The following is a 15,719-nucleotide window of genomic DNA, read 5'->3' on the forward strand; positions in this document are numbered from 1 at the left end:
CCATAGTTCGCCCATAGTTCGAAAATTTAAAAAAAAGTGTTTTTTTCGCCTCCCATACTTCGCCATACTTTGCCCATAGTTCGCCCATAGTTGGAGAATTGAAAAAAATGGTTTTTTTTGAAGCCATATTTTAACTATAGGATTCGGTCATTAGCAATACTGTTGCCATACTGTTGCCATACTTTGTCAGCTTTTGGCCATGTTTAACCCATAGTTTGCCATCTTTTGCCCATACTTCCATTTCCACGCGGGTCGTGGCTGGGCAGAAATCACATTTTTTGAAAGATTACGTGTAGCGGGAGAAAAATGCTCCCTAGGAGCAGAAAGTAATGGCAGACAGGGAGAGAAATACAACACGAGTCTTCTTGACCATACTTTGTCATCTTATGCCATCCTTTACCCATAGTAGGCCATACTTTAAAGAGTTTCAATCCCTCTTCAATTTCCAACCAAGAATAAAATTTTTGGTCACACTTTATTCGCTCGCAGCAGAAAATCAAATAATTGAAAAAAGTCGATATAGAAATAAATTACTCCAATAATTTTTTAGTAAAAATTTATTTATTGCTCGGGAATTGTAGAGGGGTTGCAACTCTTTGAAATCTAAAGATTGAAAATTTTTTTATTAACTTTAAATATCCAGCGTTCCCGCTTTTTGTAGAAAATTCCAAAAAATCCTGTAGACGAACAAAATCTAAATAAAAAAATATTATTTTCCAGAAAAGAGAAAGTTAGGCAAAATTTGAAAATTTTACGTTCTCGTCTAAAAATACAGACTCAAAAGCAATTTCTTTTGAAAAAAAAGAATTATGAGGTTCTCTTCGTAGCGATGAATTACACTTGGATGCCCATTTGCAGAAGTATTGGCACTTTTTTGTAATTATAAGAAAAAAATAACATTTTCCAGAAATGAGAAAAATAGGCAAAAATTTAAAATTTTGCGTTCTCGTCTCAAAATACAGAATCAGAAGCAATTTCTCTTGAAAAAAAAAGAATAACGAGGTTCTCTTCGTTGCGATGGATTACACCTGGATTCCAATTTGCAAAAATATTGTCACTTTTATGTAATTATAAGAAAAAAAATAACATTTTACAGAAATGAGAAAAGTAGGCAAAAATTGAAAATTTTGCGTTCTCGTCTCAAAATACAGAATCAAAAGCAATTTCACAAAAAAAAAGAATTATGAGGTTCTCTTCGTAGCGAAGGATTAAACTTGAATGCCAATTTGCAGAAATATTGGAATTTTTTTGTAATTATAAGAAAAAAAATAATATTTTCCTGAAATGAGAAAAGTAGGCAAAATTTGAAAATTTTGCGATCTCGTCTCAAAATACAGAATCAAAAGCAATTTCACTTGAAAAAAAAAAGAATTATGAGGTTCTCTTCGTAGCGATGGATTACACTTGGATGCCAATTTGCATATATATTGGCATTTTTTTGTAATTATAAGAAAAAAAATAATATTTTCTAGAAATGACCAAATTAGGTAAAATTTGAAATTTCTTTGGAATTTCAAAAGCAATTTCTCTTAAAAAAAAGATTTAGTAGGTTCCCTTCGTACCGATGAATTTGACTTAGATGCCAATTTGCAGAAATATTGGTACTTTTTTTTAGTTATAACAAAAAAAATATATTTTCCAGAAATGAGAAAAGTAGACAAAATTTCAAATGTTCTTCGTTGTCGTCTCAAAAGGCAGAATCAAAAGCAATTTATTTTGAAAAAAAAGAATTATGCCTACGGTGGATCCACGCAACAGCCATGCTATGCTTACGGTGAATCCACGCAAAAGCCACGATTTGCCCACGGTAGACCCACACAACAGCCACGTTATGCCCACGGTAGACCAACGCAACAGCCACTCTATTCTTACGCTAGAATTACTTAACAGGCACGCTATGCCCACGGTGGATCCACGCAACAGCCACTCTATGCCCAAGGTAGATTTAGACAACAGCCACTCTGTGCCCACGGTTAAGAAAAAGTATGGAGTAGTATGGAATTAGAAAATTATCCATTTTTTAAAAAAATTAATTAATTCTACGAAAAAAGTAAAGTTTTTAAGAAAATTGATAATTTTCGCATCCCATACTTTTCCCATACTCGAACTATGGGGTAAATCTATCAGAACACTGCTTATGGTTGTTTCCCATGGTTCAGAATCATGTTCATCAAGATTTTAATCTTAACAGTAGGATTTCGAAGGATAAAATCTTTTTTTTGAGATTTTTTCAAGATTTGAACCATGACGGTAAGCTTGAGAACTATGGCAAAAAAAATTATTTTCTTCCAGTTTTTCAAGATTTGAACCTTAGCGGTAGGCTTGCGAACAAATGGCAAAATGAAAAATCATTTATTTTTGACTTTTTCTAGATATGAACTTTGGCGATAGTACGCAAGCTTACTGCCAAAGTTCAAATCTTGAAAAAATCGCAAAAAACTAATAATAAAAAAATATTATTTTTGCCATAGTTCACAAGCCTACCGCCAAAGTTCAGATGTTGAAAAGATTGCAAGAAAAAATTATTTTTTGCCATAGTTCGCAAGCTTCTCGCCAAGGTTTAAATCATTAAAAAATCGCAAAAAAATAATTTTTTTGCCATAGTTCGCAAACTTACCGACAAGGTTTAAATCTTGAAATAATCTCAAGAAAAATTTTTTTTTGCTTTATTTCGCAAACTTACAGCCAAAGTTCAAATCTTCATAAATTGTAAAAAAAAAATTTTTGTCATAGTTCGCAAACTTACCGTCAAGGTTTAAATCTTTAAAAAATCACAAAAAAAACATTTTCATTGTCATAGTTCACAATCTTTCCGCCAGGGATCAAATTTTGAAAAATTGTAAAAAAACCATTTTTTTGACATAGTTTGCAAGCTTTCCGACAAGTTTCGATTCTTTAAAAAATCCCCCAAAAAAAATTTTCTTTGCCATAGTACAAAATCTTCCCGCCAGGGATCAAATCTAGAAAAATTGGAAATAAATTTTTTTTGTAATAGATCGCAAACTTACCGCCAAGGTTAAAATTTTTAAAAAATCGCAAAAAAATTTTCTTTGCCATAGTACACAATCTTCCCGCCAGGGATCAAATCTTGAAAAATTGGAAATAAATTTTTTTTTGTAATAGATCGCAAAATTACCGCCAAGGTTTAAATCTTTAAAAAATCTCTAAAAAATAATTTTCTTTTCCCTAGTTCACAATCTTTCCGCAAGGATTCAAATCTTGAACAATCGCAAAAAAATAATTTCTTTGCCATAATTCGCAATCTTCCCGCCAGGGTTCAGATTTTGAAAAATTGGAAAAAAAAAATTTTGTGTTATAGTTTGCAAACTTACCGCCAAGGTTTAAATCTTTAAAAAATCGCAAAAAAAGTTTTTTTTGCCTTAGTTCACAATCTTTCCGCGAGGGTTCAAATCTTGGAAAAAAAGATTTTTTTTCCAAGGTTCAAATCTTAATAAATTGGAAAAATATAAATTTTTTTGACAAAGTTTGCGAGCTTCTCGTCAAGGTTAACTGAAAATTAAAAAAAAATGATTCTTAAATGATTTTAAAAATTGATTCCAAAATCAATTTTTTTTTAATTTTATAGAATTAGAAAATTTATTAGATTTTCTAAAAAAAAATAATAGAATTTGTGTTTTTAAATAAAAATAGTCTGGTTATGACGGTATATTTTATTAAAAATTAAATGCATGATAAAGTAAGAAAAAAATCTTTACGTTTTTTTCATTTATTTGGAAAATTCAAAACTGTACACATTTTTTATCTACTTATTTTCATACTTAGAAAAATTTTATTTTGTAATGACATTTTTTTACAGATAATATTTTAGTAAAAAAAAAAATTTGAAACAACCAGGAATCGAACCCACGATTTTTGGGTTAGCAGTTGAGTGCAGTATCCACTTGTCTATTAGACCTTGTTTCGGTTATCTTCAAGCAGATAATATTTAAGGAACGAAAAGTTTTTCGTTCCAAAAAAAAATTAAAGAATTTATTAGATTTCCTGAGAAAATTAAAATATTGTCAAATTTTCTTTAAAAAAAGATAATATGTGTCCTGACGCGGTGAAAGGGACCTTACGGTTCCAAAGCAAATTTTACAGGAGAGGCGCTCGAAGTGTAGCACGAAAATAGACATTTGAGTAGTGGGGACGTACAACTGCAAATCAGCACCACTGCTCACCACTACAACGCTACACTCATATGTCTGTGAGCATGCTACCTTCGTGCATCTTCGGCTCTACCATATCTTGTACCTCCCTACTCTTTCTAAGCTCTGATGTAAACATTGCCCTGGGCCCGGCAAATGGATTCAGTTTATATTAAAGTTAATTGATTAATTTTGATTGACAAAATAATACGTAAATAACTTGAAATATCTTGTTCGGATTTGTCGGATTAATTAGATGAGGGCGAGCTGATTAAGAAGCATCTCCATTTTTAAAAGTAATTTTGTGGTTATAAAAGTTGGATTTTTGACAGAAGTGGGGACAGACATTGAATCTATGTGTCAGTGGCCCAGAAGGTGGCGCCAATTCTAGCTAGTGGCCGCTGCTGAACTAACTTACCCCAAATTACTCCACTTTAAATCTTTAATAAAATAATTTCCTCACAATATTATTGCAAAAATAATATTCCTCTATTATTCCTCCAAATGCCAACTCGAAATACTTTATCCTTTAAAGATGAGAAGAAATTTACGAAACCCCTTTTTGACAATGTTTAAACATTTTTTTAATAATTATTTATTAATTCTCTGAAAATCGTTGTTATCAAATAAAATTAATTTTTATTATTTATTTTATCAACAGAGAAATTTTCAATTTTTACTTTTAACAGTAAAAATAACATTACTTTTGCTGTATAAATAAGTTATATGTCTTGAATTTATAATATAAATTATTATTATTATTATACATTATTAAAATAATGAAAATCTAATAAATTGTTTATTGCAATTTTACTGGCTTTAATATGAGATAAATCCATTTTCCGGGCCCAGCGCAATGTATACATCAGAGCTTAGAACTAGTGGGGAGAGACAAGAAATGGTAGAGCCGAAGATGCACGAAGGAAACACGCTCACCGATATACGAGGGTAGCGTCGTAGTGGTGAGCAGTGGTAGTGGTTTTGCAGTAGCCACGAGGCGCCCGAGAATACGCGGAAAAGTACTTATGTTTAAAGCTATATAACACAATAAGTATTTGAAGGAGACAAATTTTAATTGTTGGAAATGAAAAAGCAACTCAAAAACTATCGATTGGTATAAAAAAATAAAAATCGATTTATTTAATCATAAGGTCCCTTTCACCGCGTCAGGACACATATAATTTGTGTTGTTTAATGAAAACAGACACCAGATGGCAGGTTATGACGGTCGTTTTTTTCAAAAATTGAAAATTCATGATGTAGAGAAAAAAAAATTTTTACGTTTTTTTCATTTATTTGGAAAATCCAAAACTGTACACATTTTTTATCTACTTATTTTCAAACTTAGAAAAATTTTATTTTGTAATGACATTTTTTTACAGATAATAATTTTAGTAAAAAAAAAAAATTTGAAACAACCAGGAATCGAACCCACGATTTTTGGGTTAGCAGTTGAGTGCAGTATCCACTTGTCTATTAGACCTTGTATTGGTTATCTTCAAGTAGATGATATTTAAGGAACGAAAAATTTTTCGTTCCAAAAAAAAAAATTGATTCTGAAATCAACCCAAAGGTTGATTCCAGAATCAATTTTTTTTAATTGAATAAAATTAACGAATTTATTAGATTTCCTGAAAAAATAAAAATATTGTCAAATTTTCTTTAAAAAAAGATAATATAATTTGTGTCGTTTAATGAAAACAGACACCAGATGGCAGGTTATGACGGTCGTTTTTTTCAAAAATTAAAAATTCATGATGTACAGAAAAAAAAAATTTTACGTTTTTTTCATTTATTTGGAAAATTCAAAACTGTACACATTTTTTATCTACTTATTTTCATACTTAGAAAAATTTTATTTTGTAATGACATTTTTTACAGATAATAATTTTAGTAAAAAAAAAAAATTGAAACAACCAGGAATCGAACCCACGATTTTTGGGTTAGCAGTTGAGTGCAGTATCCACTTGTCTATTAGACCTTGTATTGGTTATCTTCAAGTAGATGATATTTAAGGAACGAAAAATTTTTCGTTCCAAAAAAAAAATTGATTCTGAAATCAACCCAAAGGTTGATTCCAGAATCAATTTTTTTTAATTGAATAAAATTAAAGAATTTATTAGATTTCCTGAGAAAATTAAAATATTGTCAAATTTTCTTTAAAAAAAGATAATATAATTTGTGTTGTTTAATGAAAACAGACACCAGATGGCAGGTTATGACGGTCGTTTTTTTCAAAAATTGAAAATTCATGATGTAGAGAAAAAAAAATTTTTACGTTTTTTTCATTTATTTGGAAAATCCAAAACTGTACACATTTTTTATCTACTTATTTTCAAACTTAGAAAAATTTTATTTTGTAATGACATTTTTTTACAGATAATAATTTTAGTAAAAAAAAAAAAATTTGAAACAACCAGGAATCGAACCCACGATTTTTGGGTTCGCAGTTGAGTGCAGTATCCACTTGTCTATTAGACCTTGTTTCGGTTATCTTCATGCAGATGATATTTAAGGAACGAAAAATTTTTCGTTCCAAAAAAAAAATTGATTCTGAAATCAACCCAAAGGTTGATTCCAGAATCAATTTTTTTTAATTGGATAAAATTAAAGAATTTATTAGATTTTCTAAAAAATTTAAAATAGTAAGATATTGTCAAATTTTCTTTAAAAAAAAAATAATATAATTTGTGTTGTGTAATGAAACCAGACACCAGATGGCAGGTTATGACGGTCGTTTTTTTCAAAAATTACAAATTCATGAAAAAGAGGAAAAAAATTATCTTTTTTCGTTTCTTTAATGATCGAAAAACCTGCAAATTTTTTTTTTAAGGAATTTTTTACCCATTAATTTTTTTTTTGAAATAAATTTTTTTACAGATAATAATAATAATTAAGAAAAAATTTTTTATCGAAAATAAATTGATTTGAAATCAATTCAGAGATTGATTCCAGAATTAATTCTTAATTATAAAATATTAGTTTATTTATTACTCTTCAAAAAAAAAAAAATTACGTAAACAATTTAATATCAACAAATATTTTTAAAAGGAAAAAAATGTAAACAAACTAACCCTACTTAACCTGGAATTTTTTTTTTATTTTTTTTTTCTTCACTTACCTTGAATTAAACAAATCGCAGAAAACATCTGGTATTCCATTTTGGGTTAATTTTATAAATTCACTTCACTTTTTTATTTCACAATTACTTTTTTAATTTAATAATTTTGTAAACATTTTCTGTTTACATTTTCAAATTAAATCACGAAAGTTTCTAGTAACTTTCTCTTAAACTAACCAATCACAACATTTCGTTCAATGGGAAGTTAGCCTTTTGTTTTTTTACGGAATACATTACGGATAACAAAAATGACGTCATAATTATTCTTATTTTTATACATTTGCCAATTTTATTTATTCGAAATTGGTTAACAATTTTCAATTTTTAACCAAATGGTCCCTCTTAGAATTTTTTTCTCTATCGATCTATAAGAGGTTGTCCACGACTTCCCAATCACGCTGTATACTATTTACCTATGAGTTTATTGACTCTTCTTTTTAACACGTGTAGTACACAGTTTTCCTAAAAGTATCAAATTGAGACCAAAAATTGCATCAAATGTTTGCAACGTTTTGATGCACATAAGTTATATCAAAAAGAGATCGTTTTGTGTATCATTTTTAGAAATGATACACGAAACGGTCTCATTTTTTGATGCAAAAAATTTAATCAATTTATATCAATCATGGCCGAATTGAATCGACTCAAAATTAAACGAATTTTTTTCAGATATTTTGTTAATAGTACAATTGCGGAGACCATTTCACTACCAGTTGAAAATGAAGCAAAGTATTTAAATCTTACGTATGCTACCCAGCGAATTAATTTAAATAGAAGGGAACAGCTTCACTTGAATTTGGCAGATATATTTCAAAATCATTGGCCCCATTTAAAACAAGAAAAACATTTTCTTGCACATGCTGAAACTTTGCTTGGCAAAACAGTTCAAAACATATGGCTTGAAAACGCAAAAAATAAAATTCCTGCAATTTACGAATATTTCAGAGATTATTACACGAAATACAAAAAGGAAACAATAAAACCTATAATTGCCAAAAATTTGGAGTCAGTTTTGAGTGAAATAAAAAATGCTTCGTCAACTTTGGATTCTTCATTTCCAAAAACGATTGGATTTCTTCCACTTCTAGCCTCTTTTTTTAACGAAGAGCCTATTTTTAAATTGGCTGTAAGTATAACCTATCTTTTAAATTATGATTTGACAATTAAAATTAACAAATATTTGTACTAAAAAAATTTTTTTTCAGGATATTGACGCTTCGGATGAGGAAATTATAAAAATGGCTAATATTACACGTCCTATTCTCATCATAAAAGGTTTATATCATGTTTAATTCTATTTATAATTTATACATAAAATCTTTGTCAATGTTAGTAAGTAGTTAATAAATATTAGTACACATGTAACAATAATTACTTAATAATAATATTCTTACGTTTTCTTTTAGGAAGAAGTCTGTTTGACGAATCTTCACAGTGTCTAATAGTAGTCGAAGATACGATTCTAATAAGAACTTCCAATGTCTTACAAGGGATTTTCTTATTAGTATTATCATACTATGTTTATGGGTTTAATTATGAAGCGAAGAAGGCATCGAGCTTCGAATTTATTCAAAGGTAAAGATTTATATATATATATATATATATATATATATATATATATATATATATATATATATATATATATATATATATATATATATATATATATATATATATATATATATATATATATATATATATATATATATATATATATGTTATATTATACTTATGTATTTATCCAAATTTTCCTTTAAATCATTATTTATTAATTTAATATTAAAAATGTTTTCACATTATTTTCAGACTGCTTTTAGATATAAACCCATCAAGCAAAGGCAGTAGGAGGCAAAGAAAAAATAAATCCCAAAAATTAAATGAAGAGGATTCAAGGACAGCCAAATTAATAAATAATGCAATAAAACATATAAACCAATGTATTTAAGGAGGGAAACTCGTGTAAAAAAAATTTTTACAAAATTTTTTTTTCGTCATGCAAAGCGTATTTGTGTATTTTAACGATAAAAGTTTTATTTTTTGATTTTGGTTGAGATTTGAGACCAGTAGGCTGCACGGCGCAAAACCAAAGATCTAACTTTAAACGCATGTGTTGCTGTGATATTGGAAGATTTTTAGATTCAATAAACTTTACAATTTTTTTGTAAAAAAATCTTGAAAAAACTTTCCTTTACACAAGTTTTTCCCCTTAAGTTACGAGTATCTATAAGTTGAATATTTTAATAATAATAAAAATAAAATATTTAAATATTTTAATATTTTATTAATGTTATAATTGAAAAATATGTATAACTTAAATTTTATAAACTTTTTTGAAAAATATATAAATTGTATCTAGTTGTAAGACAAATGTAAAGTTTTTTATATTAATTAATTTAAAAAAATTATAAATATCTGTAAATTATCAAAACTTTGTCACACATATTCATTAATGCAAATATAGTTAATGAAAAAAAATCAAATTGTTTTTAGAAATTTTTCTCAATTCTTGGTTAGAAAAAATCAAAAGTAGTTACAAAATTTATCTTAACACTTTGCTAAAAAGACCGAACATAGTTTTGAAATTTTTCTTAACGCTTTATTCGAAATAAATCAAATATTTTTTAGAAAATTTTCTCAATTTTTATTTAGAAAAAAGTCGAAAGAAGTTTCGAAAAAATTTTTTACAGTGTACGTTTTCATCGATGCAAGATACTTGCCACTTTTAACACCAAAAAAGTGTGAAATTACAAAAAATATATTAAAAAAAATTGTAATAAATTAATATAAAACCAGTAGAATCAATAGGGATATCTACTGCTTTATCTTGATTATCAGAAGAAGATATAGAGGTATTATGAATAATAATAATCATATCTTTAATTTAATAAAAAATATATTTTTATTTGCTATAATATTAAATTATGCTTAATTATTTTTAAATGATCGAAGGCGAAGAAGTTTCTGAAGATCTTCTTCAATTAATGATGCAGGAAAAAGATGCTGAAGCGTAGATGAGGACACATTGAAATATTGCAAATGTAGGAAAGATACGTACCCAAAACGGTATATTCTTTCCAAAATTGTACAAGCTAAGCCTATGACTCAATTTAGTGTGGAAAGATTATTTTCTGCAATAAAAATCATTGTATTAGATTTTTGCAGATGCCATATGTTTCTGTTACCGCCAACATATGGATCTTAATAAATAGTGATAATCCATCATGGCGATGTCGTCAATGCATTTTAAGAGGACTTGTTCCTCCTAATATTCAAGGAACAAATTTAAACGCACATTACATCCTAACAAATTTACCAATGCGAAATAAATGGGGAAGTCCTGGTTGTGGTTTAATAAATTTGATTGTAATGTTAAGCATTTTTAGATCACATACCTTTTTTGTTGAAGTTCCAGGAGCGTGTTAGAGATTTAGATGCTCTCTAAATCTGAATTAGTAAAAATGTTTACTAATTTGAATTAGTGACTCACTTTTTGCTTCTAAATTAGTAAAATTTTACTAACTATTAGTAACTTTTACTAACAATTAGTAAAATTTAACTAATTCTAAAGCAAAAAGTGAGTCACTAATTTAAATTAGTAAACATTTTTACTAATTCAGATTTAGAGAGTGTGTTTTGTACAAAAATAATTCATTATTCAAACTTTTTAATTCGTGATTTCGTATACCCAATTTTGTAATAAATGTAATTTTTTAATATACTGATGAATCCTTTTTACTTAGTAATGACAAAGGTTTAAACGTTAAGGGGGAAACCACATTACGGGGTTGAAAAAATCGAATTGTTTTTTTTTGCAGATGAAGCTTGCTCCGAGTAGCGAAGCAGGTTGGTAACGGCGTCGCTGAGGAAGTCCCTTTGTGAATTTATTATTTGACTTATGAAGAAGAGAAAGGACTAATATATGGTGCAGGAATAGCAGATTAAAGTGTAAGCACTAAATGGTTTTTTTCTTATCATTATTTATAAATTTTCGATACTTTTTTCAAACGCATTTTTCACGAAACGGGATTTTTTAAAATTGCTATGCAGGATAGTTCAAAATGTTGTTGACCGATTTCAAAAAAAAAATTGTTTATTATTAAATTTATTATTATGTGAACTAAACGTTAGAAAGAAAAAAAATTTTAATACCTTCTTTTTTAATCTCAAAGACGCAAAAAAATATGCCAAAAATCAAACAATAACTTAAAAGTAGTGTCAAGTTTTCAATATTTTCCCTTAAAAGTTAGTTCAATTAATAATAAAATTTGTATAAATCGTGAATAACCTTCATTTTTTGCTTTTAGATCAAATTTGTGGACTCTACATTGCACAGCAATAATAAACTCAGACGGCACAGCTCCAGGTTTAATGGCTGCTAACTTGGAATGTTTTTAATAAAAATGCTTAAAAAAATTGTGAGACACAGATAAATATATGTGCAATATAATGTGATTCTTGCATTTCATTTAAAAAATTTTATCCCTTTTGAAAAAAATCCCGAAAAACGGCTAAAAAACAGCGTCGTAATATGGTTTCCCCCTTAACTTGGCGATTCAATACTCCCAAGTTAACGTTTAAACCTTCAATGAATCTTAAGGAAATTTTCGGTGCTTTATTTAATATTTAATATTCTTCGATGTTTTGTCGCAATCAATAATTAATAATTATAATAATGTTTAATACTTTAAATCTGACAATTATATGTACATTTATTGAATATACATTGATTTGCCTATACAAATGTGTTACATTAAGGAAGAATTTTTAAATTTTTATAGTGATGTAACAGCAGTAACTGATTCAGTGTTATTTATCTTTTTTTATGTACCCAGGTGCATCCTCTATTCTACAGTAATAAACCTCCTCTTCGGTATTGGTTGTTTCCTGCTCTTTAGTCGAATCTAAAATTTCACTCTCTTCCTTCTCTACCTTTTTCACATTATCTGAACCAGCGGTTGCAGTAACTGCTTCAGTGTTATTTACATGTGTTTTTGAGCTGACTGGTGCATCCTCTATTCTACAGTAATTAACCTCCTCTTCGGTATTGGTTGTTTCCTGCTCTTTAGTCGAATCTAAAATTTCACTCTCTTTCTTCTCTACCTTTTTCGCATTATCTGAACCAGCGGTTGCAGCAACTGCTTCAGTGTTATTTACATGTGTTGTTGAGCTGACGGGTGCATTCTCGACTCTACAATAATAATCCTCTTCTCCGGTAGACATTGTATGCTGCTCTTCAATCGAAACTAGATTTTCACTTTCTTTCTTCTTTTCCTTTTCCTATTGTAACCTAATACAATTACAACAAAATTAAAAAAATGTTTTAGTTACTAAAAAACTAATTGTACTATTATGTATTTAGTTTGTCAACTTATGTTGTTTCTTTGCATTTTATATTTTACAATAATCGCAAAAGAAATTTTGTTTCAATTTATGTTTTATGAACAAAAAAAAAGTTAGGTTATATACGGTTTCGAGCATCATGCATCGACAAACGGACGTGACGTAGAACTATACACGGAGAAAAAAAGGAGAACCGCTTGATTTGGCAGTTGTGAGCTGTTCTCACTCGTCAGGGAGCAGCAGTTTCGCCGCGAAAGGAGAACCGTTTATCTTTTGAGGAGTAACCGTTCACCTTTTGTCGTTTCACCTTCAGGAAAGCTAACCCGCTTTCCTCAAAAAGCGTACTCGTTCACTCTTCGAGAAGCGAACGGCTCACTTTCCAAGCGGTCAAACAGCTGACTCTCGTTTAAGAGAACTGCTTTACCGGCGGGTTAAGCGGTTCTCCTTTTTTTTCTCCATGTAGTCGCGCGCACGACAGAACAGCTGATCATTGAATTGTAAATTAGTTGTAAACAAGTGAAGAATTATTTAAATATTAAGTGTGTCAATTGTTCTAACATTGGTGTATCTTGGAAATATTAAAAAATGCAACATATGTAATTTTTTAGTCCGTAAATCATTTAATTTAACATATTGCTCAACAGTTAACTTAATTTATTTAAATAACTTTGTTAAATAATAAAAAATGTTAATAACATATTTTAAGCATCTCGTTATTCCGAATTTGTCTTCCTAAAACTGCAGACTAACCAATTTCATATTACCAATTGTTAAGAGTGTCGAACGGTCTCTGAAATTCTTTGGGATTTAATAATCGCCCTATAAAAATGGCACTGAACGTGAGAATGATAAACATTGATTTTAAAATACTTTTTTCTCAAAACGCGGACACTTTTTCAAAATCGGAAAAAATACCAAGGATCCTTATCTTATAAATTTCCTAATCCGAAAGATTGTGCAAATCTATACAAAAACACGATTGTAAAATGAAAAGTGGTGAAATTGCTTCGAAAAGTAGTAAGATAACTAACTTACTTTGCTTCTCAGAAGTGGTGTCAGCAACGAATTAGTAGACTGAATAACTCTCATGTTGAGATACTCGTATTTAAAGAATTACTTATCAATCATCATTGTTGTATAATTTACGATGTAATGATTTCTTAATAGATTTTGACTGTTACAAATTACGTAAGATATTTCCAAATTTAATGACAATTGAAAAATTATAGACGTAATTTTTTCAGTTCTTTTGTATTTTTTATCTAACTATTGATATACATTTAATGAAAACTAATAAATATATTATTGATATAAATATTCTAAAAATAATATTATTGTTGCGTTCATTAGGTTAATGCCCGGTCCATTTATTACAAGAAATTGAAAACCTGCGACAGAAAGGTATTTTTTTTTTTTAATTTATACATCATATATTTTAAATATTCATTGAATATAAAATTATACGAATCAAGCAATACCACCAATGATTCAATCACGATAAACAGCTCTGCTATGGCTATTTAATTCTAATTCTATTTTTACCCACGTTTCATTTTTTATTTTTACATTAACTACATCACTTTCTCGGTTTTCAATTATATTTTCATATTTAATCATTATCAACGATATTTTCTGTTTTTCCCCTGACAAAAAATTTTGAGTTTTTATGAAATGAAAAGTTTCTCTTTTCTTTGAGAAACTTTTCACCTATCATTAGAATATTAATATTCTAATCACATTCGAAGATGTTTTCACTTGATAACTCGCGTACGCATGGTACTACGCCCGCTCGCCAACAGATGTCAGATACCTACATTGGACCCAAAATCACAGACAACATGACTGTCATTTGCTACAAGTGCACAATATTTACTTACAAAATTCTGTATTGACGCCACAATTCTCAATGAATTTACATAATTTTTTAGATTTAAATACTTGAGATAATTATTGTTTCAGGTACAGAGCCATATTTTAATAAAAATGTCATGTTTTCGAGCTAAATTAGGTTTAAGTCACCATCAGAATCCAATAATAACAAATTGTCCAAATATTACATTTTTTTATAAATACGAAGTATTATATATATGTCAATGTTAACATAAGTTAACTTGAGATAACGGCCGGTTAAAAGTTAATGAAACGCGATTAGAAATTTGATGGCCCTTTAGGTTAGTGGAACAGGACATAAGAGTTATATTGTTAAAATTCTATAAAATAGTATTGAGTGTAATCTGTAATATTATTTTTATTTTGTAGATAAAAATTTTATTAGGCACCCTACTATTAATTCCCATATGAGATCCTTTGTAAGATCGCTTATGGTTTCTTATATAAGATTCTATACGAAATCTTATAAGAACATCTCGTAAGAAGAATCTCATCAGTGTCCATACAGGATTCCATATAGGATCCCATATGGGGTCGAAATTTGAAAAATAAGATTTGTGAATATCTCAAAAACGGTAAGAAATTACGTAAAATCGGACAAAATTTTGAGTTCATTTTATATAAAGCAAAAATATTTTGTGTTTAAAACCTAAAATATGTCTCATATTTTTTTAAATAAGTATACTACATATTCCCATGTGGGATCCTATATGAGATCTTATATAGAATTCCATATACGGGATCTCATACGGGAATTTACAAAAGGGCAGATTTTAATTCATTTGAATGTTAATATATCGAGTCTTTAATCACAATTATATTATTAGTTAGGTATAAAAAAAATTAAATTCTAAATAAAATAATTATTATTTTTCATAAATATAGACATATAACTTTAATTCTCGAAGCTGCTTTACAAAAATTCACGAAATTAAATAAATGAATTTTTAGGTTAGGAATCTTGTGAATTAACAAGTACAAATACCAACTATATAACGCAAAACTGTTGACAATGGCGCTAAATTTAAAAATAGTTAAAATTAAGTGATGAAAATTATTTCAATATAAATTTTTTCTATTTTAAATTTTTCTTATTTCTTAATATTTTTAATATTTTCTAGAAAATTTGTTGCAGATGGGAAATATAAACAAAATAGCATAAATGTACCTATTGTATAATCAATATATTGGAAGTAATTTTAACGCAATTAAATACAGCT

The 15,719-nt window shown here is 28.3% G+C and overlaps 2 protein-coding genes across 3 annotated transcripts; one reads left to right on the forward strand and one right to left on the reverse strand.

Moving 5' to 3' along the window:
- The first annotated feature begins 7,177 nt into the window (after positions 1 to 7,177).
- On the forward strand, positions 7,178 to 9,462 carry LOC127281531 (uncharacterized). Its single transcript, XM_051305254.1, has 4 exons — positions 7,178 to 8,395; positions 8,475 to 8,544; positions 8,676 to 8,844; positions 9,076 to 9,462. Exons 1-4 carry the CDS (start codon positions 7,895 to 7,897, stop codon positions 9,212 to 9,214), a joined length of 879 nt encoding a protein of 292 aa, XP_051161211.1. The 5' UTR covers positions 7,178 to 7,894; the 3' UTR covers positions 9,215 to 9,462.
- Positions 9,463 to 10,882: 1,420 nt separating this feature from the next.
- On the reverse strand, positions 10,883 to 15,714 carry LOC127281549 (uncharacterized). Of its 2 annotated transcripts, none has more exons than XM_051305291.1 (2): positions 12,902 to 13,630; positions 10,883 to 12,556 (listed from the first exon to the last, which is right to left on the reverse strand). In XM_051305291.1, exon 2 carries the CDS (start codon positions 12,487 to 12,489, stop codon positions 12,076 to 12,078), a length of 414 nt encoding a protein of 137 aa, XP_051161248.1. In that variant the 5' UTR covers positions 12,490 to 12,556; positions 12,902 to 13,630; the 3' UTR covers positions 10,883 to 12,075. The 2 variants fall into 2 exon arrangements, with proteins under 2 accessions (XP_051161248.1, XP_051161247.1); XM_051305290.1 differs by lacking the exon at positions 12,902 to 13,630 and adding an exon at positions 13,645 to 15,714 and having other exon boundaries at positions 11,473 to 12,556.
- Between the last annotated feature and the right edge of the window lie 5 nt (positions 15,715 to 15,719).

The sequence above is a fragment of the Leptopilina boulardi genome, unplaced genomic scaffold (assembly GCF_019393585.1).
Source record: "Leptopilina boulardi isolate dan_hultmark-lab unplaced genomic scaffold, ZJU_Lbou_2.1 LbouV2_273, whole genome shotgun sequence".
In the NCBI taxonomy this organism is placed as follows: Eukaryota; Metazoa; Arthropoda; class Insecta; order Hymenoptera; family Figitidae; genus Leptopilina; species Leptopilina boulardi.

Coding starts and splice junctions, on each gene's coding strand:
- LOC127281531 (XM_051305254.1), top strand. CDS start 7,895: ATGGCCGAATTGAATCGACTCAAAATTAAACGAATTTTTTTCAGATAT. Junction 8,545..8,675: donor TCCTATTCTCATCATAAAAG/GTTTATATCATG, acceptor GTTTTCTTTTAG/GAAGAAGTCTGTTTGACGAA. Junction 8,845..9,075: donor AGCTTCGAATTTATTCAAAG/GTAAAGATTTAT, acceptor CATTATTTTCAG/ACTGCTTTTAGATATAAACC.
- LOC127281549 (XM_051305291.1), bottom strand. CDS start 12,489: ATGTCTACCGGAGAAGAGGATTATTATTGTAGAGTCGAGAATGCACCC.